The sequence below is a fragment of the Saccostrea echinata genome, unplaced genomic scaffold (assembly GCF_033153115.1).
Source record: "Saccostrea echinata isolate AGI-Se365-2 ecotype Australia unplaced genomic scaffold, CSIRO_AGI_Sech_v1 ptg000056l, whole genome shotgun sequence".
Taxonomy (NCBI): domain Eukaryota; kingdom Metazoa; phylum Mollusca; class Bivalvia; order Ostreida; family Ostreidae; genus Saccostrea; species Saccostrea echinata.
Window position 1 is genome coordinate 10,024,139 of NW_026889805.1, and position 26,058 is coordinate 10,050,196.

The window sequence follows — 26,058 nt, forward strand, 5'->3', positions numbered from 1 at the left end:
TGGCTTCGAGGGCAACATACCAGAATATTTGCCCCCGAGGTGACAGGAAAGCCCTGGAGTGTTATGTCGCCCGATGCCGAAGGCAGAGGGCGACATAACACTCCAGGGCTTTCCTGTTACCGAGGGGCAAATATTCTGGTATTGTTGCCCGAGAAGTCATGTAATATATGGTATATAACATTTAAAAAAAAAAAAAAAATCTGACATATGTTTTGAAGACTATGGACCTGTGTAAATATCTGGAAAAAACATGCAAATTGTTTTTTAAATAGTTGATTGGTGGGTACCAATGGTTTCGATAATAATGCTAAGGAACATTAACACTATTGTTGTTAAAATGATAACGGGGGACGGCTGAAAGTTATGAAGGCTGATTTCTCTTCCTCTATAAATAATTCCGAAATATTCCGTCTTATTTCATTGCAGAATGTTTTCAGCACGCTGACACTTGTGCTTATAACTTTTGTTGTATTTACGGAATTTTTCTCCTCAATCAAACTATGTAGTTCCTCTGAATTTAATGAACATGAAAAAACGTAGACGTTTTCCAGACATTTTCATTTTCGCGGAACTGTTTACGTTTGCTTAGCAACTGCCTCTGTGAATTTCGAACCCGATTTAATTAATATGCAGAATGATTACACGCGAGGGAATATAACGGTGTTCGGGAGGGCAACATAACTGTTTCCGGTGTAATATAACTATATCCGGCGTGATTCAGCAGTTTTTCAGGGCATATGGATAAAAATATCATATTTGTGATATAATGGGAAAACTTCTTCAAAAATGTTATATTAGTAAATATTGACCGTTTTTCAGCATTTTTAAAATATGTATGTCAAATATATCCAGGGTTTCATTAACTTAAGAATATACTCTAAATAATTTTTTTATAGCATAAGTGGCGACTGAAGTGCTATGTTTTTGAAGAGTTGTTATTTTGGATTTCTTAGTCTCTACTAAGGCTCAATAAAGATCAAAACAGCTGAAAATCTTTTTTTCCAGTCTTTTCCATTCGTTACCATGGCAACCTAGACAGATAGAAACACGATTTTGTTTGGTATATATGTTTTGGTATCAAACTTTAACATTGAGCGAGTTTTATTAAAATCGATGACCTTGCGTGCCATTTTAAGCAATGGCACCATTTCCAAATTACCAAATCGGTAATTAAAAGCAAAAATAGCGCTGGCAGGAGTTTTTCTTTGAATTTGGATAATAATGTCGTGGTCACCTTTATGTTGCCGTCCAAATTTTGCTTTTCGTATTGTCGCATGTATATATGGCTGAAATACTACCGACTCGGCGTTAAACAATAATCTATCAATCAATCTATTGAAGGCAGGCACGTGACGTCCGTGATTTGAACAAACTTCAATCTACACTACCTGAAGATGCTTCCATATAAATATGACAAATCATGAATTTGCTGTTCTTGAAAAGAAGACTATTAAAATTTTTCAAATGTATTCCTATGTGAAACTTTGATTGCTCATCGCGGCCCAACCCTAGTCCTGAGGGTCATGATATTTAAAGACTTCTCATATATGTTCCTCCTATGTAAAACTTTAATCCCCCATATCTGCCCCACCCTACACCCAGGGGTTATGTTTTGTACAAACATCAATTTACACTACCTGAGGATAATTCCATATAAAAATGATTGATCATGAGTTTGCTGTTCTTGAGATCAAGATTTTTATAGATATTTCCAATATATATTTCTATGTATAACGTTGATCCCCTCTTGTGGCCCCGTTCTACCCCCGAGGGTCAAATTTTGAACAAACTTGAATCTACCTGATGATGATTCTGTTTTAATATGACTAACTAATAATGGCTATGCTGTGCTTTAAAAGATTTTTTTTCTAAATATTCCGATGTAAAACTTTGATCCCCTGTTGTGGTCACATCTTACCCCTGGGGTGTTGATTTGAATAAACTTGAATCTTCACTATACCTGAGGATGCTTCTATATTAGTGGCTTTGCTGTTCTTGAGAAAAATTTTAAAGATATTTCCTACATATTCCTATGTAAAACTTTGCCCCCTGTAGTCGCCCTGTCCTACATCCGGGGTCATGGTATGAACAAATTTGAATCTGTAATGATAATAATGAATTTCTCAACTAAGTTTTCTCTTTTCTGGCCCAGCAGTTCATGAGAAGAAGATTTTCTAAATATGCCGCCGAATGTTCACGAAATCGTAATTATCTCCCCTTGTAAGAGAGTGTGGTCCTTCATTTGAACAAAAGTGTCATCGCTCAGGCGACTTTGGCTATCACATGAAACACAACCAGGCTCAAACTTTGAATGGGAATGCCCGCTGTATTTATATCGAGGGACCCCTGTGCTTTGACGACAACAACGCAGCGTGTTTCTACATCCCTAACGCAAATGTCTGTATTTGTATTTTCGCAAACAAAAGAGGCATCCCGAAAGAGGAAGTTTCCCTGAGAATCTCGAGAGAATTCTTGAATAAAAGTTACTCCGGAATATCGAACAACCTTGTCTGGTTCACCTTGCCTGAACATGGAAACTAGTACATCGTTGTTAGCAGTGACACAGAGGCCGCGAGGTGTCCACCCCGTAAATGTGAGTAATGTCTTAATTTTTTGATCTGCAATTGAAGATAGGTACAATTAAATCAAAGATAGGTCCAAATGAATTACAAATCAGTGTAAAGAAAATGACACCTATCTTTAAATAATTCAATCTAGGTTTAAATGATTTACACCTCTTTAGTGCCATTACAGATAGGTTCAATTGAATTATTTCAATTGATTTAAATTGAATTATTTAAATTGCCTTAAAGATGGGTAAAATTAAAATATCTCCACAAAGGATTTGAAGATAGTTACAGGCCAATTATGTGTAGGTTTAATTGCATTGCATCTATCTTTAAATCGATTATACCTATCTTTAATTCTTGCTATTCTTACCTGTCTTCAATTCTGTTAAATCGGTCACGGTAGCCAAGTGGTAGGGTGCTCGCTTCGTGATCGGGAGGCCTTGGTTCGATTTTCGTTCGCCGTGCCGCATAAAACCTAAGACGTTAACATAGGTAGACTGTTCCTTCCCCAAGTGCTCGGCACGAGAAGTGAAAGTCGCGGGTCTTTTTGGATGAGACCTTAAAGCTATATGTGGCGTATCTGAGCTAAAAAATAAAAATACGAGATTGAGTGTAGATAAACATGATACATGTTATTTACATTCAAATTAAAATTTTCACCGACTTTGAACTTGAATAACCTCATGTTTCCATAGTTTAATTGATTTTAAACTGTCTGTTAATTAAATGCGGAGTCGGTAAATAAATCGGTTATTGTTTAAAATTTCTAATATCTTTGAATCCTGATTGATTTAAATTGTGTAATTTACAGGAAAGTCCTATCTTTATGTAAAGTAATAAAACAAATAGAAAGATCTTTTTAATTTTATAGTTAGTCTGAACTTATATAAAAAAAAAACGCCATATATGACTTTAAAAATCGAGGTCACGTGTCAGTGTAAACTTTGGTACGATAAAGAACCCTCACTGTTCAATGGCTCTGAGTGCCGAGTATAGTTTTAAATTTGAAGCCCCTCACCGGCATATGGTGACGTCTCTATATGAGTGAAAAATTCTCGAATGAGATTTTAAACAACAAACAATCAATCTATCAATTATATTATATTTTTATTCTCAAATCAATTTTACCTATCTCACAATGAATTAAAGATTTATTGAACTGAATTAAACTTATCTTCAATTCATTTTGAGATAGGTACAATCGACTTGAAGATAGGTAAATTGTTTGAAAATAGATATAAATCAAATAAGTGTTCCTCTCTTCAAATAACTGAACCTATCTCCAAATGAATTTAAGATTGGTATAATTGAAATTGTATATATTTGAAGATTCCTTTTCCGATCTCATATCTTCTATTTACAAATGTTCTGTCAAAAACTGTCAAACCTGTGATGTTTTGAGTACAAGCTGTTCTTTTACTAGAAATTTTACTGGACAGAGCTTAAATTATACCAAAACATGGAAAATCTGAACTGCAAATCTACTGTTGTCTACTCGAAATATTTACGAAATCTTTTGTTCCTGATATAGTAAACCAATGGAATAGTTTAAGTATTACCACAAGAAACAGCTCAACTTTTAGTAGTTTCAAAAACAAAATACATAAAAAACCAGCAGACCCCCTCCTTATTTCTGTTATGGTAACAGACGACTTAGTATCATACATACTAAACTACGACACAACTGTATTTTAAATTATGATCTTTATAAAAGAAACATTAGTGAGAGTCCTAATTGTTCATGTGGTACACCAGAAGACCCATATCATTTCTTCTTTGTATGTAATAAATATCAACATGCTAGAGAGGAACTATTTAGAAACCTACTGTGTCTTATTAAGCCAAACACTAAATTGAATATTATTGATTGTCACCTACTTCTGTGGGGAGATGAGTCACAAAATGTTGAAATCAATGAATATATTTTTCAATCTGTACAAAAATTTAAAAGAGGTTCTGGCAGATTCAATTAATTATAACAGCCTTACACTAAAACTCTAGTTAGTTATATATTTATCATGTAAATAATGTATGTTTAAAACAAACATGTTTGTATATCAATATTTTTTTTTCTATATATAGACCTTGACAGTTGTAGCCATTTATGGTGAGAACCTCGTAAGTTGTTAGAACTTGTGTTCAAACCATTTGTATATTATTCATACAATAAAATGTGTTCAAACTGTTGTCTACGGAGTAGGAATAGAATGTATCCTTTGTGGTCTTATTTATGTTGGTGAAACCCAGGGTTCACTTAATAAAAGAATATCGGGGCATATATTTCAAATAAACAACAAGGGCCAGCAGCTTCTATACAAGCACTTTAATTTACCTTCTATTTTGTAAATGAAAGTTAGAATTCTAGAAAAAAAAAATTTACATCATATTAATAGCCCATCATTAAGTACTCAGACTTTTGACATCATAGACAGCTGCTATTTCAATAAAAATGGAAGTCGTACATTTACTTTCCTTGTCATTGGTCATTTACAAAAATTATTGTGTTAAAAAAACATGTGATTGTACACACAAGTACTCCGAAATTGGTATTAAAAAGATGTTGAGTTTCTTTTTGACAATATCTACATGTATGTAGTTTTTAAAGATAAAGTCTTGAACAATCTGTCGGAATTCCCACCAATTGCGCCCCTTTATTAGCAGACCTGGTTTTATATTCATATGAACCAGAATTTATTCAAAAACTTCTACTTGAAAAAAAAAAAAGAAAACCATTTGTTGTGCTCTTCAGCTTGACATTTAGATATATCGACATCGTTTTATCAATTAACAATACTTGATTCCACTCATATGTCGACACGGTATATCCCAGTGAACTTGAAAGAAAAGATACCACAGAGTCTGACACATCTGTTTCATCTTTAGATATTTTACTAGAAAAAGGCGTAAATGGTAACCTAACAACAAAACTTTATGATAAACGTAATGACTTCAACTTTTCTATATTCAACTCTCCTTATTTATGTAGCAATATAATCTTATCACCTGCATATGAAATTTATGTCTCCTAGTTGATTCGAATACGCAAGAGTATGCTTTACGTAGGAACAATTTCTTAAACGAGGCAAGCTATTGAAAAACAAGTTGATGAAACAAGGATATCAAAAGTCTCTTTTGAAGTCGATATTTCGCAAGTTCTATGGATGAAACAATGATCTTGTCAGCAAATACAATATATCATTAAGTCAAATGCTGACTGACGTTTTTCAAACCAATTGTTAGGCAATTACTTACACACTGAAATGTCTACGGATTCATGAATGAATTAGAGATCTCATAAATATTAGACAAAGCGAATCGTGAACAGGCCATATACACAGACCCCTGGAAATACCAGCGGTGGGTTTAGGTGTCTAGGAGGAGTAAGCATCCAAGCCAGTTACACCCGCCGTGAGCCGCCGTATTGATCAGGTAGACGGAATACTCCGTAGTCAAATTTAGTATAAAAGCAATGACCTAGCAGATGGTCTTGATGCGCTATCGTCTATTGTCAGTAAAACGTCCAAATATGAAACAGATGTGGCAGTCTTTGATCATGAGATTGATCTAATTATTTTGGTTTAGTTTTGTTTTTGCCCCCCTTTTTTCACTAGGACTTCATAAAAACAAACAAAAAACAAAATACAAAAAAACAAAACAAAACAAAACAAAACAAAACAAAAAATAAATAAATAAATAAATAACAAAAAAAAAAAAAAAAAAAAAAAAAAAGGACACGGTTTGCTTATTACACTTTTGTTTCATTTAATCATTGAATCATATAATAAAACAATTGAATTTTTTTCCAGTCAGTGCGGTAATTTAGCCACCTTCGAAGTACAATATTCACCTCGTCCTTCGGGCTCGATGAATTTTGTATTCCTCGGCTGGCTAAATCATCGTATTGACCAAAAAAAAAAAAAAAAAAAAAAAAAAAAAAAAAAAAAAAAAGCATTATAGGGCCTAATTGTATAATTTAATATTTAAGTCTTTGATTTTATAATTTTTCATTTATGGATCTATTGTAGAATATACAATTTTGATTTTTTTTTTATTTGTCACGTATACACTAGATTTTTCTCCATTTATACTGTGTAAAATGATAAAATATTCATTTTATCAGGGACCTATATACTAACAAAAACCTATTATATGAACCTTTTTTTCATCTCTCGGCAAATAACATGTCTGTTTCTTTTCTCCTGCCATGATGAAGAACCAGAGCTCATTTTTGAAGACTGAAATATGGAAGTACATGTATATATTTTTTCCGGAAATATTTTAAACGTTTCATAAGATTTGAACTAAATAGGTTGCCCATCATCATGTTTGCGGCGTTTGAACACTAATGGATATAGATGTTTATTAAGTATCATTAAAACTGCAATGTTTAATCAGTAGGTTAGTATATATACGTCCCTGATGTTATAGCATACATAATTTTGTATGATATACAAAACAAATGGACAGTTATTAATACAAATGGAAACGAGCGAAGTTTACATATGCCATAGCAAAGATGCAGTAATAGCGAGCGCAGCGAGCGGCGCGAAGCGAGCTCAATAGACTAACGTGTAAGATCAGAGAAAATTCGGAATGAAATCTGTACATTCGTCAGGCAAATTTTTCTGCTGCTTCACAGTTGCGCATGCGCATTGCAACTTCCGCTTTCGCTTTGGATCGTGAACGGTGAAAATTCACAGTCATGGTTGTGCTAGTTACTTTCTTTGTGGTACGTTCATTTGAAATCAGATTTTTAATTTTATCGCTTGAATAAGTTTTTCGATAACTTTTTTGTTTTTTCTCATTGAAAATACAATCTTTTTAAGCATTTAAAGACGTACAACACACTGGGGGCGATAACTCTTGGGATTTCAATAAAACGTTTAACATAACGTTAAATTTGACGTTAAGAGCCATTCTCTGTAATAACTTGAACTTTTATATCGGAGCCGTTGCACGCATAGTCTCAGAATTTCTCCAAACTCTCTATGATAAAAGCCTTTGATACCGTAAACTCAAATCAGGCAAAAATTGGTTGATACGTGTTATGGTTACCATAGCAACATGTCCTAAAGTTTGAAAATGGCATTTTTCAACATGTGTAGAGTCCCACAGTTAACGTTTGCAGCAAAGCAAACAAGTGGCAATGACTGTTTCTGAAAGTTGAAGGCCTGGTGTTTTAAATGCATGATAAACATGTTTGGTAAATCAACTATAACATACGTTAGTATGGAAACAAAGTATTCAAAAGTAATAATTTTGTTTATTTAATTCCATGAAGTCATACACTTAAGAATAAAAACAATTATAGGTTGAAATGCAAGCAAATAATAGACAAGAGATCCTTGTAACATATACCAAGGACAAAATATGATATTTCTTATAGGTTGACAATGGTTGCCATGGTTTTAATACCACGAAGGGATTTTAAATTTACTCTCTTAGTGTTTAAATCTTATTCAATCTTTTTAAAAAGCACATTTCTATATAACTGATGATCAATTTTTAAAGGCGTTGGTGTGACCCTAATTTTCACATTTCAAAAAATTCAATTTCAATTCTTTAAATAGTGTGTTGCTATGGAAATAAGGCGAAAAAACATAGATAAAAATCTGAAAAATACTCTGTTTCTTTGGATACGTACCCTTGTATGTAGATTCCCAAAACTTTAATGATTGATATATGTGAACAACTAACCTGACTTTCAATTTTGACTACCACCCAATCTCTAACTGGATGCAAAAAGCTGGCACATAGGGTCTAGTATTGACATAAAATTAGCAAAATCGAACATTTTCCCTTCTTGGTAACCATAGCAATAGTGTTGTATTTTTCAACAAACTTTATCAATATATGATATTCAACTTTAGTTCTACCAGATAAGTACTATTCGCGGTGAGTCAAATAATATGTTTCTTAATTAAAAGGTTAGAAAATTCCTAAAGCAGCAAAAAAAAAAAAAAAAAAAAAAAAAAAAAAAAAAAAAAAAAAATCAATTTAAACAACTAGTACGTTGTTTCCATGGTTACACTGCAAAGTAACAATTAATCCCAATTTTCTTATGTTGTCGGTGTTGCAAGGTCCTAAGGATGTATATGTGCCAGTCATGAATTCTATTGTTTTTCCTCAAGATAGTAGCATTAACCCAATCATAGCAACAGATTTTGCATGGTGACACTGTGTTACCATGGAAACCATGTAAGTTATTTTTAGAATGATATTGCCAATACCTAATTACATAAGGTCAAATATTTTTCATTGTTTTTCTTAGATTGTTGACTGAGTTTGATCATGTAACACCTATCATTTGTGAATATTGAGCGTTTTTCAGCATTTTTCAGCATCTAAAATGCATTTAAATGTACCAATGGTTACCACTTACTTAGAGATAAATTCTAAATAGTTTCTTTATAGCATTAGTGGCAACAAGGTGTCATGTTTTTAGGAGAATGGTTTGTTTGTTTTTCTTAGTCTTTATTAAGGCTTAATAAAGATTTTAAGTAGCTGAAAATCTCAATTTTTTCAACTTTTCTGGCTGTTACCATGGCAACCAAAACACATAGCAACAAAATTTTATTTGATATATGTTTCTGGTGTCAAGTTGTAATAATGGGTAAAGTTTCATCAAAATCGGTGACCATGCGTGGCAAAGAAGTTTAAGTGGTTACAGAGAATCGCTATTAATTACGAAGCGTCAAATGATGATAAATAATAGAGGTTTTTATTGTGGTTTCTTTAGGAATACCAAATCCTATCCTTGATCATTTACGCAATTGAAATAATTCTTCCCCCTCCATAAAAAAAGGAAAAAAAAGACAGGTTCCTTCTTTAATTTAAATTTAGTTAATTAATTCTATGATATACACAAAGGCAATGTTTTAATCTAAAAATGTTAATGCTACTCTACATTGCTTTTTCCCGTTACAATCGGCCACATAACATTGAGAATAAATATTACCAGTATGTCTAAATATTATCGCATTACGAAAATTAACATTTCTTTCCTTTGGAAAAAAAATGAAAAAGAGTAACCATTTTCAGAAGGTCACTGATCAAAGAGGAACGACTCTAAAAATGAGGTGTATGTCTTTCCTCCCTTTAGCTGAGTTATTCCTCCTGTTTTCCGAAGAATTATGTTTTTTCCCTCACAAATACACAGACACATTTACAGTGTGCAAGGAACTGAAATCCAAAGTTTATGCAAATTAAAGTAAGTATTAACAGTGAAAAATTATTTATTGAAATTAATACAACGGTTGCACCCCACTGAGAAAATCTTTTACTGTTGACAGTTTCAGTTCGCATTTCCTCGAATTAAACAAAACGATTGATACCAATGTAGATGATACCGTTGTAGATGATTCAGGCACATGAATAATTTTAATATTGATAAATAATTTACAATTTGGTAAAGTTGAAGTTAATATGGACGAACACATCATTTCCATTTATTAAAACAACGGAAGGATACAATATCGGGGGGGGGGGGGGCACCTTCTCGTTTGAAAACAGAATTTAAAACCTATACGTACATATATTCCATTTTCATTACAAGAGAGTTGTACATACTCTACTGTTGGTTCACTTAAAAAATAATATTCAATGCAAGTAGAAGTCATATGAAGGTTTGAAACTGCACCTGTGTGCATGAACTCCAAACCGGACACGCGGTCATAAAATTCTTAGAAAAATGGTTTTACTAAATATGAATATATATAAAAAAATAATATTTAGAATAACAAAAAATATTAGTAGTCAATATTATTATTTAATCTGTATACACGAATGAAGGACATCACTTCAGAAGTTCAATATGCCAATTATATATATTATGCAGACGTAACCGATGTTGTTTTTTTTTTCAAGCTCGAATGCCCTGCATTGAAGAGAATAATGGAGGGGGGGGGTCTTAAATTTTCAGAAATTGCTTATTCATCTTCATTTAAATGCCGATGTAAAGTTTTATATTTGTAATAAATATAATGTACGTTACATTTTTTAAGTAAAAGCTATTTTCCAGCCAGGAATTTTTATTTGTATTTGTAGAATCATAGCATTGCTTTCGTCCCAAGTCTGAAAGACGCTGTGAGAAACGTAACTTAGAGAGAGGGGGAGGGGAGATTTTCCGCTATAAATTCAAAACGCGTCGTTTAAAAAAAATTCAAAAAATTATCAAGAACATTTTGATCATCAGTTACAAGAAGTAATTATTTTTTTCAAAATTAAACGACAGATTTTTTCATAAAAAAATATTTCATTTGAAAATCACGCATTTTTCGATGCAAATATGAACCATAGTTTTTCAGTTTAAATTCTTGAAAATCGTTTTTCTCGAAGTGTACCTCTACAAATTCACTTTGTTTGTGTGTTTAATAGTTAAACGAACGATTCGGCAAATTTTGACAGCTAGGCTAACCTTAAATATTTTAGAATAAGGGATTTTATAGTTAGTTGGTTGAATTTTATTTGTACTCGTCATCAGCCAAAGGGGGGTAACTTTAGGAACTTCCTGTCCAAATTCGGCTCGAACGATTTTGACCAAAATGTACATACACATAATAGATATTGTCATGTATAAGATATACAAAAATGGCGAAAATTAAACTACAGGAAATTTTTGGGGTAGGTGTGTTGTACATCCTTAATATGATATTAAGTGCAATAGTTTAGATACACAATACTATACTAAACAATTTGAAGAAAAAAATTAGTTGTTTGATAGCAATATTAATAGTGATTATTATATGTTTATTCATATGAGTATAACACTATTTTATTGATTTTATTTGATCTGTTGATGGAATATATATTTCTATGGTTGAATTTAACATTTCAGTTCAACATGTTAAAAAATTATCTCCATTTTCAAAATATATGCCTATCAGATGAACAAAGGATGTCTGTGTTCTGTTGTTAGATATGATTTTTGCTGAAGCAGTTGTGTGAGAGGGCAGTACACTGAATCTCTTGTAAATTTTTTTCTTGCATTTCTCAGAAAATTCAGATGCTTTATCTGTCACATTCTGATAAATTAAGGGAAATGATTATTATGAAGTAACTGTAAGGTCAGGTCAGAACAGAGGGACATCCTATCCCCTTACTCCAGCATGCTAGAAATTCACAGCAAGATGCTTTTCACTTGGCACCACATTAGCGAGGTATATAAGGAGTGAAGGGAGGTTAACTGAAGTTTTAACTTTTAGGAGTACCTATACCCTCTGATCTCTGTTACAGATAAATACACAAGGGAAAAATTGAAATAGCATGCTATTTTAAAACAGTCAAAAACAGGAGAGAAATGTACACAAATCCTTTAACTAGTGCAAGTGATGTGTCCTTAAGCTTATACTGACTAAAATATTTCCAAAATATCCAGTGTAAAAAGTCAAAGAGGTGCTGATTGTTAATTTGATAATATACTGATAATATACTGATGCATTTGGATTTTATATATATAGGTGAACCTATTACAAAGACTTCTCTACTACAATGCTCACAGCGTCAGTGACTGAAAGGTGACATAGACTGAGAAAAAAATTATATCAAATTATAACAAATATGAGTGTGTGTGAAGCAGTTCTGAAATTATGAAGGTGGATTGGTCTTCCCACCTCAGTCAGAACTTGATCACTTGCAGTAATTTAAATTTTGGCTATTTATTAATAATAGGACTATTGTACATTGTACTGATACAGTGTATTGAAGCGTATCGTAGAGGAGCGAAAATTACAAGTCTAATTTTAATTAGATTGTAAAATTATCATGACTGTGTTGAAAACCCTTAAGTTACTCCATTTTGTTCAACCTTTTGGATATATTTATATACATAGACTTGTGTGTATATTCCTCTCCATCTACCGGGTATATTTTAGAACCTGTAAAAATTCCCTTCCGATGTATATACATGTATATATAATCATATATATTTGTGCTCTTGTCGGCCATGCATAAAAGAGAAATCTTACCCACCTAATTAATATGCATATACATTTATCATTATTTTGTTGACAGCCTTAGTCCCAATATATATGGGTTCTGAAATAAAATAAAACTTGCCTCTTTTCTTTCCTTCATTGTATATATTGTGAGTACGTGTCTTTATGTGTGTGTTGGGAGGGGGGGGGGGCACCAGCACTGGTTTCGTTTACAGGGCACCCCCTATACGTAGGAATGCCCTGTACACGAAAGGTACAGGCTGGGGGGGTATACTATATACCGTAGACTACAACAAGTTTTCTTTTTGTAAACATAGGGAAAATTTTTAATTATTTGGGGGTTCTGGAGATATTAATAGGTCAACTGCAAGGTAAAGCTGGCGGGGGGTGGGGGTGGGGGTCTGTTTAGCTCTCTCGGTCTTTTTTTCTTTAGAGTTGAACCAAGAGCAAATAAACTTTTTGCGGATTTGATTATTGATGACAATTTTGAATTTAGATAGACTCAAAGATGAAGCATTTTTTGATATTTCTAAAATATTCAAAAATTCAAGTATACAAGAGAACCAGGAGTCTCTACTTGTACTAAGTGTTTTGGAATTACAAGTGTTTAGCTGCTAGGCTATAGCTTTTTGATGGTACAACTGCGCTCGCCCCAACGGTTACACCGTAAAACATATTAATCTGTAATCTGTATATCACAGGTATTTGTCAAAACACATTATTGCGATGCCCTCCGGATCAATGACGCAACGTTAAGTACAGATTGTTTGCATTTTTTAGTCACTTCCCGTTCACTTCCTGTTTGTGTGGGGAAAAGAACAAGGTGAGCTTCAACAAGTAACGACGTCGGCGTTTAATTATAACTATGCGATTGTAAGAAGAATTCCGAACAGTTTTAAATACAGTGGTCAGCAGTACTCAAATAAATATGAAAAAGAGAATGAGATTGACGTAGAAAAGGCGAGAGAAGAGCATCGACAACTGATCGAGACGCTTAAAAAATGCGAGGTACGAGTTATCGAACTTCAAGAGGAAGAGGACTACCCCGAGTGCTGTTTTGTGGACGATTCCGCTGTCGTAATCGGTGCTACAGCCCTTATCACTAGGCTAGGACAAACTACACGTCAGGGAGAGGTAAGTCACTTCATAGAATCTGAATTTAAAAGAGGTGGAAAAAGGGGTGGGGGTGACGCGTGTGACACGATCATACTTTTCGATGACTCATGAAGAATGACTATAGTTTGATCAGTGTAAGCGAGTTGCTGCTTAACAAATTTATGATGAATTACTGAAAACAAAACTATTTCAATGTTTAGGTTTGATTAACAAAATATTTGGTGAATATTGATCTAATGAATGTCAAGAGTTCATATTTCCAAAAGTATTGGTCATAGGCCTACAACAAGCCTTGTTTACATTGTCGTAGTGTGGTAGTGTAAGATACACAGCATCCTACTAGCTTGGACTAGCGGGTTAACCCTTTCGCTCAATCGGTTGAGCATTGGTCATTGGACAAATGCCAGAGGTCCAGGGTTCAATCCCAAGTGGAGGCACTTACATCAGGTCCAGCACAATACCCTGATAAAGGTATATAGCTTGATAAAGCTATATAGCTTTATCAAGGTATTACAAATACTTTGATCAAGGTATTTTATGTAATGAAAATACAAAAAAAAATTCTAAAAAAATAAATACTGAAAGTCGAGTTCTGATTTGTTGTCAGTAAATTCACTCATGCATGTAAAGTACTCAAACACAAAGAAATCGGTAAAAAAGCATGTCGTGTGAGGAGACGTTCTTTTATGCTGTCCTTTTTTATACCTGAGTACTCTTCATGCACGAGTGAATACACTGACCACAACTCATAATTCGACTTTTAAATTTAATTTTTTAAGATTTTTTTTTGTATTTTCATTACATAAAATACCTTGATCAAGATATGTGTAATACCTTGATAATATTTATCAAGCTATATACCTTTATCAGGGTATTGTGCTGGACCTGTACATGTCTCTGTTACATTTGATGCCCACGTTGGGACCGGGGTATTCTCTGGCGGGTGAGAGTGATTGCCCTCAGATCTTCACCCCACAGGCATCGGCACTCCAAAAGAGATGAGGACATCTCATTCTCTGGAGAGGGACAATATGGTAGTGTAAGATACATAGCATCCTACTAGCTTGGACTAGTGGATTAACCCTTTAGCTCAATCGGTAGAGCACTGGACTAATGCCAGAGGTCCTGGGTTCTATCCCAAGCGGAGACACTTACATGTCTCTGTTACAGTAGTGTATTATGAATCAATGTGCCTCATATCTTCTTAATCTTTGTTCCCTCTGATGTGATCAGAAATATTCTTGTTTATTTAATTCCAGGTTGCAGAGATTCGTAAAGTACTGAAAGATCTGAAATTTCGTATTGTGGAGATTGTTGACCCTGATGCCATTGTGGAAGGAGGAGATGTACTGTTCACAGGTAAGTCTGTGTTACCTTTTATTCACAGTTAAGTGTCACCAACCATGACTAAAACACAGATCCGCAAAACTGAACTATGAACTATTCAAACTGACAGTCTTCATTTAACTTCATTTAACTTAAACTTAATGTTTTGATTTTGGTGTCTTTAATCTTTAAACCAATTTAATTCTTCAACATAAGAATTTTTCCCCCATTCTGATTTTATATGTTACAGGTATGTATGTTTGACTGATAATCATGCTGATTATCACAACATTATAATTCATGAATTTTGATTTTGTTTCAGGGAAAGAAATTTTTGTTGGCCTGGGACAGGGAAGAAGAACAAATGAGCGGGGAGCATCAGCTGTTGCGGATGCTTTCCCAGAATACAATGTAACCCCTGTCCGAATTGATGGGCAGGTCCAGCTGAAATCTCTGGTGTCCATGGCAGGGAAGGACATCATTGCCGTGGGTAACAGTCAGAATGCGAACAGAGTTATGCAGGTAAATATCGTAAATGTCCAACATGTTTCTTAATGGATTACTTATTTTTCTCTGACGCATACCATACACATTTGAATTTCATATAAATAATTAGTTGTAATATTATCAAGAAGTATGTGATACTAGTGTTGTACCGATAATCAGAAAACATCGATTGTCGACGAAAAAATGCTACCGATTCCAATGATCGATTATAATTTTTCATAATTGATCATTGGAAACATACTTCTAGTACAATACATTCCAGAATTATCCATTTCTGGTTTAAAATTGAATTCTTCTTAATGAAAGATAATGGTGTTTGCATCTGATACTAGCCAACTAGCATGAAGCAGAGGTGATTAAGAACCGAGAGGTGCACATATAGGGCCTAAAAAATTATGTTTGTTTCCTGTAACCCGACCGACCCCTTCAGTTTACTCCTGGTTGGATTTTTTTTCTCTCAAATCTGTGTTTGCTCTTTGGTTTGATCAATCAGCTGATTCTTTTTATTCAAAAATATTAATTGTATCTTTTATTTGAGATATAAAATATGCAACTTAGTCAACATTTAGCTTAAATCTAAAGAATAATTAATTCCCCCCACAACTTTTTGAAGCTCGTTTTCTGCCGCTAGGCAGCCATATTGGGTGTCCACTGTAAATATAACATCTGGATAATTCAGTCCTAGGATGATTGACCCTATTATTCATAAGCAGAAAAATCCCGACCTACCGACCATTGATTTTTTGGGAATGTTACAGGATACAAACAAACATAATTTTTTTTAGGCCTAGAAAGTGTAAAAGAAGCAAAACAACAAAGAAAATAATATATAATACATTTTATATATTCATGTTAAAGAAATAGTATGAAATAATTGTAAAAGTCTGTTTTTTGTATACAAAACTATGAAATCCGATTTTAATTGGTAAAATTGTAGGAGTGAAACAGTTCACTGCGGTATCGATTCACCGCGGTAATTTTTCTCGGTTTGATACACGGTGCAAAATCTCTAATTTTCAGTTCTTTTCATTTTTCGGTCGGGATCATTATTCAGTCGGGTTTGGCATAAGGTAAAACACGTTACTTAATATAAATAAGTATAGAAAACGTAAATTTTTGATGACTGATAGCTTGTAAAATAATTTTTGACAGTCAAATAATTTTTATCAATTTCTTCTAGTCAATTTGCAAATAAAATTCGTAAAATATGTGACTAGATTTAGAAAAAGAAAGCATAAAACAATATGAATTTGTTTCCTTCTATCAAAATATATCGTATCGAAAATTACCGAACCGAGACAAAATTATACAATACGTATCAAACCGTGAAGGAGGTGTATCATTTCACCCTTGCATCGGAAGCAGTAACCGATTCCAACCGATGATCGATTATGAAAATTAACCGATGTCCCATCGCTATGTGATACAGCAAGTTAATATTTTACATTGGATTAGAATAATTTTGCACACAATCTCAGTACAGTAAAACATGCTTATAAGGAAGTGCCAGGGACGGACAATTTTGCTTCATTATAAGCGTAATACGTTATATTCTTTAAGTTTACAATATGTTTTAAACTCACAGGGAATGACAATCACTTCACTGTAAGCATCAATTCATTATAAGTGTGTTCGCTATAAGTGTGTTTTACTGTATTCCCATTTCTCACAAGGAATTAATCATAAAGTGAAATGATAGAATATAATGATATATTCAGGAAGTTTACATTTGCTATGATTTAGAATACTAAACTGTTGATTATATATTTTTGATGACATGAAAATTAAATGTTTTTTTTTTCATAGCAAATCAAGCAAGTGGCACAGTACAGTTATCATATTTTGAAACTTGACAATGATAAGGCAGCTAACATGTTGTATGTAAATGGCCGACTGATACACAGAACCAGGGAAGAAATCGGGGATAGCAGTTACAGTGTAAGTACTCACAATAAAGTTAGTTAATGTAGTAACATTAAAAATAATATACAAATCTATACACCGAGTAGAACTTATAGAGTAGGACCTTGCACTATAGCTAACGAATTAACTCAGTAATGTTAGTTTATTTGACAAATCTATACACTGGGTAGAACTTACAGAGTAAGAACTTGCACTATAGCTAAACTCTATACACTTGGTAGAACTAATATATTTTTAAGTTTTCATTAATCAAATAAATTATTTTAAAGACAACATCAAAAAAAGTTTTATGTTCAAGTCAGGTATTTTCCAAAACTTTGAGATGTGACAACTTTATACAGGATTTCAGTACAGAGTTATTTCTCTTGTTTTAATGTGGTATTTTTAAAAGATTAGGCAGAATACACAAAATAAAGTAAAGGAAATGTAACAGTTTGATTAAAAACATAAATTTTCACATTGAAAAAGAAACAGATTTAATGTCATATTTCTTTGCCATAATTTTTGTATTCTGAAGGAATTAATAAATAAATGTATTTATCATGGGTGCTAAGCATTATTTGTACCCGTGGGAAAGTAGGCGGGTTTGTTTTGATACGGGTGTTGGATTTATACAATGATTGGCTATTTATATAGTAACAAGTACACATGAGTAGAGATGTTATTGAAGGGCGAGTATTGTGTAAATGTGCCATTCGAAGGCTCAGATTCTAAATCATTCCACGTTTTATCCATGTTACAATGTCCGAGCACGAGGACACAGAGCTGAATCTTTCATACGAAACACCAACTCAAGGCCGCTCTCAACAAGTTTCAAGGGCTCCTGAGGTTCAGTCTACTCTTGGGAATACTAGTAATGTGAATGACTTGGCCGATGCAGTAAGTTTATTCAAAAGCGTCATTGACTCTCAATTTGCTTCTCTATCTGAAAAACTTCTGACCGAGCAGAAAGTTAACGCTAAAATCTGTCAAAGAAGATTAAAGAAAGTAAAAGTACACGTATTCAGGGTGAAGGCAATAGAATTCAGTACACTTTTAACGAAGAAATAATTGAAGACCTAGAAAATCTGTCTATCATCCTTAAAGACAGTTCGGCTGTATCCGTCATTAATCTCTTTAAAGAAAAATTGCAGAAACGTAATAAACTCATAAGAATTGCAGATAATAGTCCAGCTGGTTGGAAGACCGTAAGGGAATATGAACAAAACGATTATGCAGACGACTCTGATGACGAAAAAAAGATACGAAGTGCGGAGTCACGGGCCATGCGGCAGAAGTTCCGAGGCAGGGGACGTCCTACACCGTACAGCCGTCTGGTGTCAGCAGCGGCGGGGTCCCCGGCGCAGCTTTCCTCTGGTAGTTTTGGTGGTTATCCTCTACTCAGTCAGCCCTTTCGTGCCTTTGGGGGTTCAAGGAGAACCCCACAGCCTTCAGACTTGTGTCACAGATGTTTTAAGACCGGACACTGGAAAAGTCGCTGCCCCCTCAATTACACGCAATCCACCACAGGGTCTGCAGGAGCAAGCACATCAGGCGGTCAATGATGATAAGTATTGTTATAGTCCAAGCTGGTCTGGTATTCTCGATATTTCAAAAAGTATCAAGGAAATTTTGATTTCTTATGATAGAAAATGTAATCAAATAAAAGGTAGAGTCAAGAAAAGTTTGTTTCATAATCTTCAGTTTTGGAAAGAAATAGATGCTTATGATTCGGTTTTTTTCTATAATTCAAAATGGATATTCTCTTGATTTTGAAATTCACCCCCCTTCAAAGCATTTCGAGAATAATAAATCAGCTATGTTGAATGAAGATTTTGTTTCAGGAGCAGTTCAGAATCTGATAGACTCAGGTAGAGTAATTCAGTTACATGAAAAACCATATATGATCAATCCACTGAGCGTAGCAGAAAACCACGAAAAGAAAAGGCTTATTTTAGATCTTAGTTTCTTGAATAATTTCGTACGGAAAGAAAAAGTAAAATTTGAAGATTGGAAAATCGCTATACAATATTTCAAAATAAACTGTTTTATGACAAAATTTGATTTGCAGTCGGGATATCATCACATAGATATCGATCCTTGTTTTCAGCAATATTTAGGTTTTTCATGGAAGGGTAATTATTTTTGTTTCACTGTCTTACCATTTGGTCTAACTTCAGCTCCATATGTTTTTACAAAGTGTTTGAGGCCATTAGTAAATTATTGGAGAAAAAACAATTTAAAAGTAGTTCTATACCTAGATGACGGTCTTATTCTGGCTATGTCCGAGGCAAAATGTATTTCAGCTACAGGATTTATTAAACAGTCTTTAGTTTCAGCAGGTTTTTTCAAAAACGAGAAGAAATCAATTTTCAGCCCTGTACAAGAAATTGAATGGCTTGGACTGGTATGGAGATCTTTAGATTTTAGTTTACGAGTACCAGAACGGAGAATAGTAGACTTAGAAAATTGTTTAGAAAGAGTTTTGAATGCATTGCCTAATGTTTCTGCAAGAATTGTAGCACAGTTTACGTGAAAAATTATTTCAATGTTACCGGTTATGGGAAATGTTGTTAGACTTATGAGTCGTGCTTGCCACGTTGCTATAGAGAATAGGGTTTCTTGGGATAAAAAGTTAGATCATGTTATCTTAGATTCAATATTACCTGAAATGTATTTTTGGAAAAAGAACGTTAGAAAATATAACTGCAAAAGCCTTCAGAATTATTCAAGAAAGCATGTCATGATTTTTTCAGACGCTAGTGATGTTGCTGGAGCAGCACATACAGTAGAGTTGGATCAAAAGGTTTTTCACATTGGATGGAGCGAGTTTGAAAAAGAAAAGAGTTCTACATGGAGAGAATTAAAGGCTATAGAGCTTGGTTTATTATCGTTTCACAAAGTTCTTTGTGGAAAAACTGTGAAATGGTTTACTGATAATCAAAACTGTGTAAAAATCATTGAAAGTGGGAGTATGAAAAGTGATTTACAAGAAATTTCATTGGGCATTTTTCAGATTTGTCTGTCTAACGGTATTTCAATCGACGCTCAATGGATACCCAGAAATAAAAATTTCAGAGCAGATTATTTAAGCAAAATTATTGATTACGAAGACTGGGGGATAACAGATGAGTTTTTTGAATTTATGACCAGTATTTGGGGTCCATTTGACATTGACCGGTTTGCGAATTTTAAAAATACCAAGTTAGAACGATTCAATTCGTTATTTTGGAATCCTGGTACAGAGGGTGTAGACTGTTTTAGTTTTTCATGGGAAAGGGATAACAATTGGCTAGTACCCCCCATTTCATTGATTGGTAAATGCATTTTACATTTGATTGGAACTAAATGGAGAGGTACTATCATTGTTCCACATTGGCCCTCTTCTTATTTCTGGCCTTTGATTTTTGACGAGTATAATGAAACCATGCCCGTTGTAAAGGAGGTTTTAGAGTTTCGTGAAGGTTACAGAATTTTTAAACAAGGAGATAATAAGAATTCTATTTTTGGTTCTCTGGATTTTTATTCAAAAGTTTTGACAATCAGATTAGATGCAAGAATGTGAAATGGGACCTGATGTGCAAGGGCACATTGCAGAAGGTTTAACATATTATTGGTCCTGGTGCATGCGGTGCATTGCAGATGTTTTTATAAACGTATATATTGTATGATTAGTTGTCAAGAGAGATTTATTGGAAGATGCGTTAATCTTATAAGTGGTATCGGGTCCTGATATGCTAGAGGCATATTGCAGAAGTTTTATATGAATAACATTATATACGGAGGTCATGAATAATGAAATGTGTGTATATTTCGATGCATATACATGTAGGTAGTGATATTTTTTTAATAGATGTTTTCAATTATGCGTTTTACAGATATATTCCGCAAGGGAAGGTGGGCAGAAAACAGATCGTACGACAACCCAGAGCTGAATAGACTATCTGCCCTACTACCGGAGTACTGTCTAAAAGGAAAGGCAGAAAATACCAGAAAGAAATATAAGTATGCATTTAATAACTTTTGTGTGTAGTTCTCATTGTTCGAGTTTGTCATTTTTACCTTCAACCTTCAACTTTTACCTTCAACTGATATGACAGTTTCTATGTATTTGGTACACATTGGCCAGAATTTTTGCTCGTCAGCCAAACTAGAGGAAGCTGTAAGTGCTATTTCATGGGCTCATAATTTAGCAGGTTATTCAAACCCATGTCATTCTTCTTTAGTCACACAGGTCAAAGAAGGGGTGCTGAGAGAATGCAGGAAACCGATCACAAAAAAGGAACCTATTTTACCTCTTCATTTATTTCTTCTTGCAGAAAAGTATGGCAATGAAAACAGCTGTCTTCCAGATTTGCGAATCATTACAATTTGCCTTATAGGATATTCAGGTTTTCTTAGATTTTCGGAAATTGTTAACATCAGACGATCCGATATCTCATTCCAAGATCAGTATGTCTCCATATTCATTCCGAAAAGTAAAACAGACAAATATAATGAAGGTTCTCATGTTTGCATTGCAGAGACTTGTACCAAACCATGTCCTGTAAATTTTTTGAAAAGATATTTAGAATTAGCGGGAATAGAGAGTTCCTCAGATGAGTTTATTTTTAGACAAATTACATACTTGAAAAAAGCCGGTTCCTTTAAGTTAAGAAATACTAACAAACCACTGTCATATACTAGAGCAAGGGAAATTATTCTTTCTGCCTTGGGGGATATTGGTTTAGATAAGAAAAAGTTTGGATTACACAGTTTAAGGTCAGGAGGCGCTAGAGCGGCAGCTGCTTCAGGAGTTAATGACAGAATTTTCAAAAAACATGGCAGGTGGAAAAGTGAAAAAGCAAAAGATGGTTATGTAAGGGAAACAAAGTCAGAAAAATTGAGCGTTTCAAAAAATCTGGGTATATAATTCAATTTTGCCCTATTGTAACTTAACTCTACTTTATTCTTTTCGAAATCTGAGCGCTTCGCCTCCTATTCTATAAATAATGCGTTGTTTTATATGGTAAATGAATTATGTTCGTTTGAGTGAAACGAATTAAGAACATAAATGTATTTATCATGGGTGCTAAGCATTATTTGTACCCGTGGGAAAGTAGGCGGGTTTGTTTTGATACGGGTGTTGGATTTATACAATGATTGGCTATTTATATAGTAACAAGTACGCATAAGTAGAGATGTTATTGAAGGGCGAATATTGTGTAAATGTGCCATTCGAAGGCTCAGATTCTAAATCAATTCCACGTTTTGGCATTATTCCCACCCACCCACCCATTATTACAATTTATAATTTATATTGACTGATTTGTTTAATGTATTGATGTTTAAATTTTTTTTTTTGTAGTTTGATGAATGTATATGGATGGAGGTATAAGGGTACATGATGGTACATGAGAATACATGATGGTACATGAGGGTACATGAGGATTGATAATGTATATTATAATGTGTGAATAAATCTGAGTGCTTCGCCTCCTATCCTATAAATAATGCGTTGTTTTATATGGTAAATGATTTATGTTCGTTTGAGTGAAACGAATTAAGAACATAAATGGAGGATTTCAATGTTTTGTAGTTGGATATGGAATTTATTTCACAAGTGGGACATGATATTTTGATATTTTTTGAGTGTGAAGCATGAGTAAAAAATTTTTTAAAAATCCTGTTTTACTAGTGATTGTGAGATTGAAAACTTGTAAACATATTTCAGCAACATATTTGGAGAAACTTCGGCAGTTTTAATTTCTGTGTCAGGATGCTTTATTTACTTTCAGACTGTATTATAACAGTCCAGAGAGTACATGTATTTTTTTTAACAGCACCCATCATGAAGGGAAGAAAGTTGAGAGTTTTGCAGCACTTCTGATATTCTTTCACACTGTGACAAAATATCTCTTTTATTCAATTACAGTATTTCGATGTTAAAAATGTAATAAATGTTCATATGTGGCACACGTTTCCTAAATATCATTTAAAAGTTTTAGCTTTTTTTTTTTGAAAAACACGATTAGGTGATCAAAATCAATCTTGACATTTGAATGAAGTGATGTGAAACAGCATCATATATACATATTGATATTAAGGAAATTGATTAGAAAAGCAATGAAGTCAAGCAATTAAAAGTGGTATCAAATTGATTTTGACTATGGGTTCTTGATGAAATATCTTTTTCGGCTTGAAATAGGTTATACAGAAATTGATAGAGGATGGCATTCCAGTCTCCCAAAAAGAGCTATTTCAGACAGGGGGGGACCATTCAGAACTGTTGTTTATTGTGAATGAATGTGTCCGAGTTCAAACATATAATCTCCACCCTTCCATCAACAGGTATTATTGTTACTAAGGCATGGATTAGTTGATTTTTGTCATCAAGGCAAGGATTAGCTAATCCTTATTGCCAATGCAGGGATTGGCTATGGGACTTCAAATTCTCATTTTAAGCTCACCTCGACAGTCAAAATGAAATTACGCTATACCCCCCGTTGTCAAGGTTAAAGTTTTTGGAGCAAGTCCATTCCTAAATAGGTTAACTATGATTCCTATGTTGACCAAATGTGAATGGATGATGCACTTAGAGTTGCACATTACCAGACATACTTTGGATGCTAGATCTGAACTAGATTTTCTAGATAAATTACCAGGTTAAAGTTTTCAAGCAAGTCCATTCCAAGTAACTATAAGCCCTACATGGACTAGTCTAAACTTTAATGAATGATGCATCTAGGGATGTACACTACTAGACATGCTTTGGATGCTGGATCTGACCCAGAATTTCCAGATGAGTGACCAGGTTAAATGTTTTGGAGCAAGTACATTTCCAAGTAACTGCAAGTCTTACCTGGACCAAACTTGCATGGAAGATGCATCTGTGGATGTACACTACCGGATTTACTTCAGATGCTGTATCTGACGTAGATTTACTACATGTATATGAGTGACGAGGTTAAAGTTTTTAGAGCAGGTCCATTCCCAAGTAACTACAAGCCCTATGCTGACCATACTTGACAGGATGATGCATCTAGGGATACACATTGCCAGACATGCTTGGGATCAGATGCTGGATTTGATCTACATTTTCCAGATGAGTGACCAGATTTAATTATTTGCAGTAATTTCTTTTTCAAGTAACTATAAGCCCTAACTGGACAAAACTTGCATGGATGATCCATTGAGAGATTCACACTTCCAGACATCCTTTAGATACAGAGTCTGACCATCATAAAATTAGTTATAACCCCTATGTTGACAAAACTTGAATTGATGATTCATATGGAAAAGCACACTAGCAGACATGCTTCAGATGCTTTATTTAACCTTGATTTTCCAGATGAGTGACCAGGTTGAAGTTTTTTTGGAACAGGTCCATTCCCAAATAACTTTAAGTTCCATCTAGACCAAACTTGCATGAATGATTCATCTAACAATATACATTACCAGAACTTTTATTGATGTGAGACTTTGCTTCACTCCTTGATAATATTGGTCGAGATGAGCTTCATAAGTTTTGATTACCTATGTTTCTATTTTTCCCCTCTAAATTTATGAACAAAAGGTACTGTTGTTTGCAGATTTATTGCATGACAGATCTAGGTATATTTAAAATGACTAAAAAAAATTGCATGACTGACATATTTCTGGGGAAAAAAATGTAAATGTGGTACTCCACATTCACCAAGATGGACATCACAATCAGTGAGCTTTGTGCCTGTGTTGGAAGGGTATTTAAGTAAAGAAAATTAATTTCTGAATGAAAACTAACAAATGGTTTTGCATGTAACTTATATTTTTAAGATAGAGTTCATTGATGACTTTTGCAGGTTGAATAAACCAATGAAATGTTATTATTGCTTGTAAAATTATTTTTATTAGTTTTCCAACTGTTTCTTTAATAAAATCAAACTAAAGAAGATAAAACTTATTGTAGGTTTTAGATGAGAAGATAACATATGCAAAATACGAAGTTCAACTCTCCGAAATAGAAAAGTCTGGTGGTGTATTATCCAACCTTGTCTTATTCCTTAAGAAGTGATAGTGTCTACTATTACTTCTCGAGATGTCACCATGTATTCAGAAATCAACTTCATGTGAGAAAATGGCTGTATTTCTAAAAAAATGTGTTGTAGCATTTATATACTTATGTTACATGTTAGATGTGCTTTAATTAACAGTATTTGCTTAAATATAGACATGACATGTTTTTCCTTCATATGATAGCCTGTTCTTGACATTGATAGGATTTTCGATTTTTGCAGTTGCACAGAATTTTTCAGAGCTTTTTGCTTGCCATCTGAGATGAAAATAATATACAGAGCTTGTATTACTTATATGTATTTTTGTAGGGATTTTGCAAAGCAATTGTTTAATATGCTGTAGACCAGTTAAATTGTGTTCATAATTCTCATTAAAGTTTTTGTTGAATTATTCAAAGGAAAAAGTTTAAATATTGTGGTTACACTGTACATGTGTTAATTTTGACAAATGTCATTTAACCCTGTCAAATCGTATTGCTCAGTTGTCCATCAAGATAGCAATCAAATGGCACTATGATTGTGTGATAACATTCTTGTAAGTTTTTTGTGTTTAAATTATCTTTGTTAGGTTGTGATAACTCGGATATCAGGTAAATCGTTGTACACATTCCTTTGGACACTTTTTAAGTGTGTGATAATTCTGATATCAGTTAAATCATTGTATACATT

The 26,058-nt window shown here is 33.7% G+C and overlaps 1 protein-coding gene, 1 long non-coding RNA gene and 1 pseudogene across 2 annotated transcripts; all 3 read left to right on the plus strand.

The window, feature by feature from the left end:
* The first annotated feature begins 2,493 nt into the window (after positions 1–2,493).
* On the plus strand, positions 2,494–25,668 carry LOC133173347 (N(G),N(G)-dimethylarginine dimethylaminohydrolase 1-like; annotated as a pseudogene).
* Positions 18,119–19,575, plus strand: LOC133173472 (uncharacterized). Its single transcript, XM_061308458.1, has 2 exons — positions 18,119–18,256; positions 18,385–19,575. The coding sequence occupies exons 1-2, from the start codon at positions 18,119–18,121 to the stop codon at positions 18,919–18,921; spliced, it is 675 nt and encodes a 224-aa protein (XP_061164442.1). The 3' UTR covers positions 18,922–19,575.
* On the plus strand, positions 20,089–22,849 carry LOC133173348 (uncharacterized). The gene is made up of 2 exons (XR_009719028.1): positions 20,089–21,361; positions 22,704–22,849. It is a non-coding gene; the product is annotated as an uncharacterized LOC133173348 (long non-coding RNA).
* Positions 25,669–26,058: the final 390 nt, after the last annotated feature.